The sequence below is a fragment of the Oncorhynchus mykiss genome, chromosome 12, assembly GCF_013265735.2.
Source record: "Oncorhynchus mykiss isolate Arlee chromosome 12, USDA_OmykA_1.1, whole genome shotgun sequence".
NCBI classification, from domain to species: domain Eukaryota; kingdom Metazoa; phylum Chordata; class Actinopteri; order Salmoniformes; family Salmonidae; genus Oncorhynchus; species Oncorhynchus mykiss.
In genome coordinates, this window is record NC_048576.1 from 41,468,573 (window position 1) to 41,481,365 (window position 12,793).

Genomic DNA, 12,793 nt, shown 5'->3' on the forward strand with positions numbered 1-12,793 from the left:
GTGATTGACTAGGAATGCCTTGGAGAATGACCATTTGATCATGATCGACCGGTTGGTGAGCACTGCCCTAGGCACTTTGTCGTACTGTACATCAAAGGATTGGATGGTGGATGGGTGTAGGCACAGATTCCAAATTGCTAAAGAGTGGAAGGGAGGATGAAATGGAAAAAGGATGAAAGAGTGGAAAGGGATGATGGCTATGTAGCCCTGAGGGGAGAAAGAGGACAAACAAGATAGTAAGCTGTCTCTTCTCTTGCAACGGATCACGGTAGAGGAAAGTGGCAGCTGATTTGCACTGATATGGAAAGAAACAGGATGTGTGCAAGCAATAGATGTTGGATACTTTGCTTCAGAGAACAACCAATATGGACCTTTTAGGGCCGATACTGGTTTTTGGTGGTCATGGAGGCCGATATTCAATATCATGTATGCATTCATGCATCTTTCTTTAAAATCAAATAATACATTTGACTGTTTTTACCAATCTAATTACATAACATAATGGTAATAATTGCATTTGAATGGTACATCTCTTGATAAAACTGGATATATTAAGATGGCATAGGCCTACTCACAATACAGGTGAATGCATATTCAATAGGAGTGTGTGTGTGCATGCATTGAGTTATTGAGCTTGTTTTGGCTGATCAGTGGAGTCCATGGTGCTACAGATGACAAACAATCTGTTTGCCTTCCATTTTGGAGTTTTTTGTATTTTTTTGCCTACTGATCAACACCATTTGCGTAAAAGCATCACTCCAGCATGTCACGCCTGTATGGAATCACTCCAGCATGTCACGCCTGTATGGAAGAACATCATATAGGCACTGCTGTTAGTTTGATAATATAAAATAGCACCTATTCAATGCAAATGGGTCCAACGTAACGTCATGATTTGTGATCATGATCATGGAATTGGTAGTCATTTTCTATGGTCGGGAAAAAATACATTCAGTTGACTAAACAATTCCGTTGCCATGATGACATTTGAAATAACTCAATAGGCTAGTTCAGCTATCTGTCAAGAAATGGGCGGGTTGTGACATAATCCTACTGCTACGAATGCATAGAGTGAGCACCCCTCACACGCAGCACCCCTACACAGCAGCCCCACCAACACCAACACACTCACACACAGCACCCCCACACTCACACAAAGCACCCCTACAGTCACACACAGCACCCCCACCAACACACTCACGCACAGAACCCCCACCAACACACTCACGCACAGAACCCCCACCAACACACTCACGCACCCCCACCAACACACAGCCTAACACAGACAGACACTTTTCAGCATCCCAACACAGCACCCTCACACACATAGCCTAACAGACACACACAGCCTAACACAGACACACACTTCTCGATAAGTCTTAACTGTAACACAGACCGATACTAGGCATACACGTGAGATGGGTTACATTGTAATGTTATTTTTGTAGTTACTCTGGTGATGGGAATATAAACTGCAGCAAATAATTAGTCTAGGAGAGTGACCTGCCTGTTATTGATGGGACACATGTTCAATTCACTGGTATTTAGCTATGTTTTGATTGATTATAGGGCTGTAGCCACTGAATTCTGGAAGTTTTTACTTGAATGAATAAAACCATCAATCACAAAATTTGCTGCTGGCGCAATACAGCAAATGCCGCGCAGCACTGCCTCTCACCTGGTTCAGCGAACGGAGTAAGGCACTCCCACACAGCTAGCAAGCTAGCACTCGTCATGAAACATGAATCTTTGTAACATGCTATGTTTTTTGGTGTCTCGGAAAACATCTGAATGACAGAAGCGAAGGAAAAACGTTTGACGTTATATTTAAGACAAAAGACCTCCGATGACCGTGAAAACACACTCAGGACTTCCCCATACTTTTTGGCAATACAATGTCACATTGATCTTACTCTGATAGGTTGAGGAATACCCATCGCAAAGAGCAAATATGAACCCAGCTTTTTTGCGGGTTTCACAAAAAGGGCTGTCCCATAGATTTGAACATTCTTAGCACGGCACTTGCTTTACATTTGGGCTCATTTCGCGTAAATATCATAACGTACAGTTTTTTTTGACATTGGTAACAACTGCCACATGAATGTTTTCAAATTATTTAAAATGTATTCCCACAAAAACATTATTGATATTTAGTGAAAACAGATTTGTTTACTGCGTTTTTTGTTGTTGTAGAATTCTCTCATAGTGTCCATTGTTTGTTGCGTAACCTAACACCCTACTCTTGGTGCTGGCATCAGCTGTAGCTGAGCTAAATCGAACTTTTTCGAATCCTCTTTGCTATATTCCGGCTGAAACATGCATGGTTGAATGTCACCATGTAGCTAATAGAACATAAAAAAAATGCCCCATGGTTGAATTCGTGTTGAATCACTTGAAGCTATCAGTTCTTTCAGTTTTGCCAAGAGTATTTTGTGTTGTATCCACCTCCCTTTCAAAAAAGCCCATCTTGGGGAACGGACGGGGCCAGAGCAGGAAGCACCGCCCTTGTAGACTTTCAGAGACTGGAAAAAATGTGTCACCTTGTATATTTAGCAATGAATCCGCCGATAGGAACATCGCTGAAAGACGCCCGTTGGCTCTATCAAACAAGGACAACCATATCTACACACCATTTTTTTTATATTGTGTTCGGAATAACATAGACGGCTTTGCTAAATGCCGTCCTAAAGCAGGACTACATTTATTTTCAGATCTCGTACCCCCCCCCCCCCCCCCCCCCATACACCGTAAGTCGCCATAGGGTGTATCGTTCGGCACGCAAAGCCCAGTCCTGCCCTTTTTGTGGCCAATTATGTGTGAAACACATCTCACTGACCTGGGAATCCCTCGGACATGATCAAAACAAACCCAGGGTCCCCCAGGGTGAAATTCCCCTTTAAAGTTGTAAATGGAATTGGATAGAACGTCTCCAGATAACTAGCAGACTATGCAATCCCATGAATAGAGCCATAGACTAGACAGATGGGGCAGGTCAAATGTTTACCAGTAATGTATCTTCTAACATTATCCCCACACATTATCCCCACCGCTCCTGGACTTGCTCAACAGTTTGCATGATATAGCCAATGTTGTCCTTTCTAGCATGGCCATCCCCACTGTGCTTAGTATAACTACTTGGACTTCATTGGGACATTATCGCGTGATTACCAAATGGGTGGAGCAAACATAGGAAATGGTGATGCGGGGGTCTACCTTGTACTTGTCGCTGTCCTCCACAGGCTCGCCCTCCCGGATCCAGCTGACAGAAGGTTTGGGGTTGCCGGACGCCACACAGCTCAGGGTGATGCTGCCGCCTTCCTTGGCCTCAACATACTGCGGTGGCGTGTCTGTGAAATTGGGGGGAGCTGTGAAAAGGACAATGAAAAGAAATGGTGAGTTAAATGTATTTCTCAAATGTCAAAAGGGAACAACATCTCTAATGTTCCAATGCCTGTGCGATATTTGCATTTTTATGTCTGTCTAACATTGTGTGAAGCTGTTATGTGGACAAAGTTTGTCCTATTCTGTTTAATATAAATTAATCCTGGGATCCACTACTACAAGTTTTAGAGCTAGAAAACCAGAGGTGTTGCTGGCAAAGGTGCATAGTCAACGTGAATGTTTACGAACTTTGCTTGGACAATGTATGTATCCATTACCACACACAAGTGTTTTCTGTTCATTTTACTATGTATGTGCTGTAGTGTATGTGAGAGAGCTCCAACAAAGAATGTCAATGCATTTATTACCTTTAATATCTGCAAATAGCAAATAAACTACTTCAACTTGAAGCTTATACCAAAATATGGCCAAACCAGGGTATCACTTTATATTAACATTCAGTAATAATAAACCATGTGTAAGGTATTTAAAAACAGTTTGCTCACCATTTAATCATTACTCCCATTATTTGTAAATGTTAGTAAGATAGTTATTCACACATTTATATAAAATTATCATTATATTAAACATCTTGTGTTGTGTGGTTATTATGTTACCACTGATATGTTTTTATCTAGGTCATTTTGAGAACTTAACACTTGAACCACCGGGCCTTTCAGCCTAGAAGTATCCACGAGAGATGGTTGTCGAACGGCGCCATTAGCACACGGCTGGCCTCGATGTAACTCCCCTTCTAGCCAATGACAGGTCAACATTCTAACAGTCTAATAAATACATTTCATATATGCTATCTGAAGAATAATCATTTGGTTGTGTTTATGAAGGTAAAGAACATAATAGCATTTTTATTTGTTTATGTTACTCTAGGCCAGGGATGGGCAACTTTGATGAGGGTGTGGGCAACAAGAAAATCTGAAGCCATCATGAGGGGCCGAAGTTAGCTCACGGGTCTGTGTACCTACATCCATCTCCCCACATTGCGAGCAAAAAAATGTGCCCCCCCCCCTTGACAGCAATTCATTTTAGAGTTAATTTCGTGCAATTCTATTCATTGGGGTGAAAATACAATTTTACAGTTTTAAAGCTAATTTGCTGCAACTCTACACATTTTGCCATAGGGTGGAAAGACATTTTTGCAGTTTTTAACATGATATTTGAGTGAGACCGACTAACAAAATCAATAGGGGCCCGATGAATGGTAATTTGACCATGATAACAGTAAACAGATAGTTTAGATAACAGCCGCTAAACTAATTTAGCAATCTAAAAACATTTAGCTGACATGGGCTAATTGACAGACTATCAGAGACGGACATAACAAGAGTAAAAACTGCTGATGCACAAGCAAATTTCTACTGACGACTCATTTATACTCGCTTGTGCACCATCTAGCAACTATTGACTAATTTATACTCGCCTTTATGTTTGACACATGGGCGCTAGCCTATTAGCCATGTTATGACTGACTTGTGATCATTGCCCTTGCTAGTTGGATTGTGTTGACATTCCCTGCCTAAGTTACAGTCATTGAAATTGAAACACTTCATCCCAAAGTGGTGGAGGCAGCAAACAATGTACCAGGCCAGCTGTGGTTTACAACTTGATAGCAATATATTTTTGACTACCAAAAAATGTATTGGTGATTTATATGAATCATGCATTGAACTGCATCCATCTATTCTGCCAACAATGCGTTACTGTACGTCATGAGTAAAATATAAACCTCTTATAAAGTTGGTTTTGAAGCATACACTGGCAATTTGATATTTTTGACTGATATTATTATGTTTGTTTCATATCTGTAAAGTAGTTAAAACGCAGTCAGTTCCACTTTAAGGAGCATCATGTACTGCTGGAATCTACGACAGTTGTGCTTAGTTACATGGTGCCAAAGAGCCACTCATTCAATCATCAATGAATCCTCTGTGTACACCATCTCCAGGCATTTATAGCCTCTAAGTGTACTGCATATGAGCCGCTACCGCTAGCCACTTCCACTCACTTTCCCCATCCTCCACTCCTCTGGGCCGTTTTAAGTGTGAATAATTGATCTCCCTCTTTCCTCTCTCCTCTCTACATTTCTCCAGGGCCTACTCCTTGCTTCTGATTTAGGACCAACACCGTGGCCTAGACGAAACCCAAATCTCCCACCAGCTTATTTCTTTTGTGACCATTTACGGACTGAGAACTCGGTTACGCCCTAGTTATAACGTTAATATTGTCACTATGGAGGTGGGTCATGCTACAGGGCTTATATTCTGCTTTTGTCACTACTATGGTATTGGGATATAACACTTTCTCATAGGTTTTCATTAGTTTTATGGGTTAGCTGCTGCCCCCCTCAACTCTTTCAAGGTGATTGTACAAGCTGCCTTAATTTGCTGAGAGAGAGAGAGAGAGAGAGAGAGAGAGAGAGAGAGAGAGAGAGAGAGAGAGAGAAAGACTCCTCGGAAATCAATTACAGTGCTGTGAAAAAGTATTTGCCCCTTTGTAATTTAATCTCCTTTTGCATATTTTTGATAATGGATGTTATCAGATCCCTCCCCTAACCTGGACGATGCTGGGCCAATAGTTTTTTATTTATTTAACCTTTATTTAACCAGGTAGGCTCGTTGAAAACAAGTTCTCATTTACAACTGCAACCTGGCCAAGATAAAGCAAAGCAGTTCGACACATACAACAACAGAGTTACACATGGATTAAATAAACATACAGTCAATAATACAGTAGAAAAAGTATATATACAGTTCTTGCAAATGAGGTAAGATAAGGGAGGTAAGGCAATGAAATAGGCCATGGTGGCAAAGTAATTACAATATACCAATTAAACACTGGAGTGAATGATGTGCAGAAGATGAATGGGCAAGTAAAGATACTGGGGTGCAAAGGAGCAAGATAAATAAATAAATACAGTATGGGGATGAGGTAGTTGGATGGGCTATTTACAGATGGGATATGTACAGGTGCAGTGATCTGTGAGCTGCTCTGACAACTGGTGACTGTAACGGCAGATTTCCTCTTTGTCTGAAGAGGAGTAAGGATCGGACCAAGATGCAGCGTGGTTAAGTGTTCATGACGATTTATTAAAAAAGAACTGAACACTGAAATACAAAACAATAAACGATGTGATGAAAATGAAAACCGAAACAGTACCGTGTGGCGACAAACACTCAAACGGAAACAAACACCCACCAACCAACAGTGAAACCCAGGCTACCTAAGTATGATTCTCAATCAGAGACAACTAACGACACCTGCCTCTGATTGAGAACCATACTAGGCTGAACACAAAAACCAACATAGAAAAACAGACTGCCCACCCCAACTCACGCCCTGACCATACTAAATAAAGACAAAACAAAGGAAATAAAGGTCAGAACGTGACAGTGACTGCATCCAGTGATAGACTGCATCCAATTTGTTGAGTGGAGTGTTGGAGGCTATTTTGTAAATGACATCGCCAAAGTCGAGGATCGGAAGGATGGTCAGTTTTAAGAGGGTATGTTTGGCAACATGAGTGAAGGATGCTTTGTTGCGAAATAGGAAGCCTATTCTAGATTTAATTTTGGATTGGAGATGCTTAATGTGAGTCTGGAAGGAGAGTTTACAGTCTAGCCAGACTCCTAGGTATTTGTAGTTGTCAGAAACATCCAGAGTAGTGATGCTGGACAGGAGGGCAGTGATCGGTTGAAGAGCATGAATTTAGTTTTACTTGCATTTAAGAGCAGTTGGAGGCCACGGAAGGAGAGTTGTATGGCATTGAAGCTTGTCTGGAGGTTAGTTAACAGTGTCCAGAGAAGGGCCAGAAGTATACAGAATGGTGTCGTCTGCGTAGAGGTGGATCAGAGAATCACCAGCAGCAAGAACGACATCATTTATGTATACAGAGTAGAGATTCGGTCCGAGAATTGAACCCTGTGGCACCCTCAAAGAGACTGCCAGAGGTCCGGACAACAGGCCCTCCGATTTGACACACTGAACTCTGAGTAGTAGTTGGTGAATCAGGCGAGGCAGTCATTTGAGAAACCAAGGCTGTTGAGTCTGCCGATAAGAATGTGGTGATTGATAGAGTCGAAAGCCTTGGCCAGGTCGATGAATACGGCTGCACAGTAATGTCTCCTGTCGATGGCAGTAATGATATAATTTTGAACCTTGAGCGTGGTTGAGGTGCACCCATGACCAGCTCGGAAACCAGATTGCATAGCGGAGAAGGTACGGTGGGATTCAAAATGGTCGGTCATCTGTTTGTTAACTTGGCTTTTGAAGACCTTAGAAAGGCAGGGTAGGATAGATATACAGTGGGGAGAACAAGTATTTGATACACTGACGATTTTGCAGGTTTTCCTACTTACAAAGCATGTAGAGGTCTGTCATTTTTTATCATAGGTACACTTCAACTGCGAGAGACGGAATATAAAACAAAAATCCGGAAAATCACATTGTATGATCCCGGGTGGCGCAGTGGTTAAGGGCGCTGTACTGCAGCGCCAGCTGTGCCATCAGAGTCCCTGGGTCCAGGCTCAACCGTAACCGGCCGCGACCCTCCCGGTCCGTGGGGCGACGCACAATTGGCCTAGGGTTAGGGAGGGCTTGGTCTTGTCTCATCACGCACCAGCAACTCCTGTGGCGGGCTGGGCGTAGTGTACGCTAACCAAGGTGGCCAGGTGCACAGTGATTCCTCCGGTGCATTGGTGCGGCTGGCTTCCAGGTTGGATGTGCGCTGTGTTAAGAAGCAGTGCGGCTTGGTTGGGTTGTGTATCGGAGGACGCATGACTTTCAACCTTCATCTCTCCCGAGCCCGTACAGGAGTTGTAGCGATGAGACAAGATAGTAGCTACTACAACAATTGGATACCATGAAATTGGGGAGAAAAAGGGGTAAAAATTTAAAAAATAAAAAGAAAACAGTAGGAGGGCAAGTTTGGAGGGCAAGTTAGTTAGCTTGATATCTATGAGGGTGCCCGTGTTTATGGATTTGAGGTTGTACCTGGTAGGTTCATGGATAATTTGGTGCACCACCTTATCTCCTGATCACGGCCAGCTGTGACACAGCCTGGGATCGAACCCGGGTCTGTAGTGACGCCTCAAGCATTGCGATGCAGTGCCTTAGAGCGCTGCACCACTAGGGAGTCTATTTAACCATTTTCATGTAGATTTGATTGTGGGTTTTGGATCGTCTTGCGGCATGACCCAGGTGCACTTCAGCTTTAGCCAGCTCACAGACAGATTTCATGACATTCTCCGGTAGAAGAGAACACAATTCAACACAATTCTATTCAAAATATTTAATGGTTGAAATTAGATCAGTTCCAGGCCAAAGTCTAAAACATGTACAACATTTTGAGGAGGAATGCTTCATCCACTGACATTTCAGAAAAGCCCAAGTTCATTGTGTATTTGAAAGATTTATATTGCACAAAAAAAGGAAAGTCTTTCTGATGTTGGCTAAGTAACAAATACCTAAAAAGCACAGTCGATGAAAACGGGACCGGGGAAGGAAATATCTGGGGCCTCAATATAGTTAAATATTTACAGACAAACAGTCAAAGTGCAATGCACTCTCCTACAGAAAGATTGCAGTCTTCATTACGAGAGGCCAGTGCGCTCGAGGAAAAACAGTTGTCAGTGTACCGCTATGGGATCGGACGTAGTGTACTTCAGGGCCTGACACTAGTCAAAACCTTAGTTCAATAATGCATTTGTTGAAACCGTCATCTGACCTTGACTCTACTGCTCGGGAACACTTGCGACAGTTTCTCCCAGTGACCACACTTTTAGATGTACCATGAGGTAACTCTCAGGTTTGCGGGTATCAGAGCCAAAATGGATGCCATGTGGGTCAACAAAAGTACAGAAAGGCATGGGAAGATGGAGTCTTAATCAAGCTTAAGGTGGCCCATGAGCTGTCCGTTATACAGCTACTGCCCATACAGTGGGGCAAAAAAGTATTTAGTCAGCCACCAATTGTGCAAGTTCTCCCACTTAAAAAGATGAGAGGCCTGAATTTTCATCATAGGTACACTTCAACTATGACAGACAAAATTAGAAGAAAAAAAAATCCAGAAAATCACATTGTATGATTTTTAAGGAATTTATTTTCAAATTATGGTGGAAAATAAGTATTTGGTCAATAACAAAAGTTTCTCAATACTTTGTTATATACCTTTTGTTGGCAATGACAGAGGTCAAACGTTTTCTGTAAGTCTTCACAAGGTCTTCACACACTGTTGCTGGTATTTTGGCCCATTCCTCCATGCAGATCTCTTCTAGAGCAGTGATGTTTTGGGGCTGTTGCTGGGCAACACGGACTTTCAACTCCCTCCAAAGATTTTCTATGGGGTTGAGATCTGGAGACTGGCTAGGCCACTCCGGGACCTTGAAATGCTTCACTCCTTCGTTGCCCGGGCGGTGTGTTTGGGATCATTGTCATGTTGAAAGACCCAGCCACGTTTCATCTTCAATGCCCTTGCTGATGGAAGGAGGATTTCACTCAAAATCTCACGATACATGGCCCCATTCATTCTTTCCTTTACACGGATCAGTCGTCCTGGTCCCTTTGCAGAAAAACAGCTGTTTCCAACCCCATGCTTTGAACAGGTGCCATTAATACAGGTAACGAGTGGAGGACAGACGAGCCTCTTAACCAGTTGCATCTCTAGGGGCGCTATTTCATTTTTGGATAAAAAATGTTCCCGTTTTAAGCGCAATATTTTGTCACGAACTATGTCGACTATGCATATTCTTGACAGTTTTGGAAAGAAAACACTCTGAAGTTTCAGAATCTGCAAAGATTTTGTCTGTAAGTGCCCCAGAACTCATTCTACAGGCGAAACCAAGATGATACGTCAAACAGGAAATGAGCAGAATTTCTGAAGCTCTGTTTTCTAATGTCTCCTTATATGGCTGTGAATGCGACAGGAATAAGCTTAGACCTTCTGCCGTTTCCCCAAGATGTCGGCAGCATTGTGACGTATTTGTAGGCATATCATTGGAAGATTGACCATAAGAGACTACATTTTCCAAGTGTCCGCCTGGTGTCCTGCGTCGAAACTGGTGCGCAAAGCCATGTGCAAGTATTTTTCCATTTGATTGAGAGGAGAAACCATGCTTCCACGAACGATATATCATCGAAGAGATATGTGAAAAACACCTTGAGGATTGATTCTAAACAACGTTTGCCATGTTTTCAGTCGATATTATGGAGTTAATTTGGAAAGAAGTTCGCGTTTTGAGGACTGAATTATCGGGTTTTTTTGGTAGCCAAATGTGATGTACAAAACGGAGCTATTTCTAATACACAAAGAATCTTTTTGGAAAAACTGAGCATCTGCTATCTAACTGAGAGTCTCCTCATTGAAAACATCAGAAGTTCTTCAAAGGTAAATTATTTTATTTGAAGGCTTTTATGTTTTTGTTGAAATGTTGCGTGCTGGATGCTAACGCTAATGCTAACGTTAAATGCTACGCTAGCTAGCTACTTTTACACAAATTATTGTTTTCCTATGGTTGAGAAGCATATTTTGAAAATCTGAGATGACAGTGTTGTTTACAAAAGGCTAAGCTTGAGAGATGGCATATTTATTTCATTTCATTTGCGATTTTCATGAATAGTTAACGTTGCGTTATGGTAATGAGCTTGAGTCTGTATTCACGATCCCGGATCCGGGATGGGGAGATCAGAAAGGTTAAAGAAGAAGTTACAGGTCTGTGAGAGCCAGAAATCGTGCTTGTTTGTAGGTGACCAAATACTTATTTTCCACCATAATTTGCAAATAAATTCATTAAAAATCCTACAATGTGATTTTCTGCATTTTTTTCTCAAGTGTACCTATGATGAAATACAGGCCTCTCTCATCTTTTTAAGTGGGAGAACTTACACAATTGGTGGCTGACTAAATACTTTTTTGCACCACTGTATATCTCAATATTGTGTTGTAATCATACCATTTTGCCAAAGACAACACAGCTTTAGACACGTTACACATCCGTGAATGACTAACTTTAGGCAGTCCACATCACAGGTACTGTAGCTGTAGTATCACAGCTTTTAGCTATATTATTATTCAGACAGAGCTCAATTCCATTACATCATTTGGATCCCACTGTCCCTGCAGGACTTATGCCTCATGTTCTAATACAACTAACAGCACCTGGCCCTGCGCTATCAAAGCAGGTAATTAAGAACGCTCAGCATCTGTCCATCCACTGCATCTCCACTAGCCTGCTGCATACGGAGGATTTGGAACAATACCATGGCTTTACCACTTTACCTACAACTGGTTTCATAGTGAGCAACTCCAGTCCTGGAGGACTAAGGTGCATGCAGGTTTTTGTTCCAGCCCAGTACTAACTAGCCTGATTTAAGTCTAAATTGAATGAGTAGTTGATTAGTTAGATCCCCAAAATGTTTTTAAATTAGACTTTAAAGGCTAGCTTTATGGTCTGGTCTGTAGCAGGATAACGGCGAGCTTTATAGTCTGGTCCACAGCAGGCCTTACCATCTACTCTCTCTGTAAGTGTTCAGACTTGGAACACCTGGCATGGCTGCAGGAGGTAAGGGGAACATCACTGGCTCATCTTCCCACTTGACGAGCCCAGGCAGTGGGTAGGAATCAAAGCCCCCTTCGTGGAGGGAGGTCCTTGAAGCTCAGGGAGCCTGGTATGTGTTCCAAGGAGCCTGGTATGTGTGTGTTTGTTAGTACGCCCTGGCTAGGCATAGCCACACTGCACCGAGAGCTTCTAGGGGCCCCACACTGCACCGGGAGCTAGGAGTCTTTCTGATAGGGGAGTTAAGGCCTGATCCCAGCACAGCAAGGCACTTTCTAAGAGCTCTGACCTCATTTTACCATCACTCGCTTTCTCGCTCTCCCTCTTCTTCTCTAAAGCTACATATGAAAAATATGCACTCACTACTGTAAGTCGCTCTGGATAAGAGTGTCTGCTAAATGACTAAAATGTAAATGTAAAATGTACATTTGAAAACTAGGGACACACACACACACACACACACACACACACACACACACACACACTTTAATGAAAATAGGCATGTGTTTTAAAGAGCAGCTTCACACACTTGCCCTATATCAATGCTGCATGAGGATTGTCACAGCAATTTCAAATGGCAGCAGGGAGGAATGACACCATTTGTGCGAGAGGAAGAATAAGTGTGACAGAGAAAGGGTGTGTGTGTGTGTCTGTGTGTGAGGGAGTGATAAAATTGCAAGCTTGTGTCGCAGGGTTGGATTAATAAACAGCATGAGAGGAGGCATGCTATAACAAGCCTTTGTAGCTGTGAGCCCTGCAAAGTGTGTGCAGATGTTCACACACACACACACACAGGTGAGATCTAATTTGGCAGGAATACTGTGGAGAGTCAATGCTTGGCAGAG

The 12,793-nt window shown here is 42.5% G+C and overlaps 1 protein-coding gene across 1 annotated transcript in view; it reads right to left on the reverse strand.

Moving 5' to 3' along the window:
* Window positions 1-12,793, reverse strand: part of igsf9bb (immunoglobulin superfamily, member 9Bb) — a 190,366-nt gene that overhangs the window by 92,283 nt on the left and 85,290 nt on the right. The window contains exon 4 of the mRNA XM_036937598.1: window positions 3,214-3,365. Within this exon, the coding sequence (XP_036793493.1) occupies window positions 3,214-3,365 (152 nt within the window). The remainder of the gene's footprint in view (window positions 1-3,213; window positions 3,366-12,793) is intronic.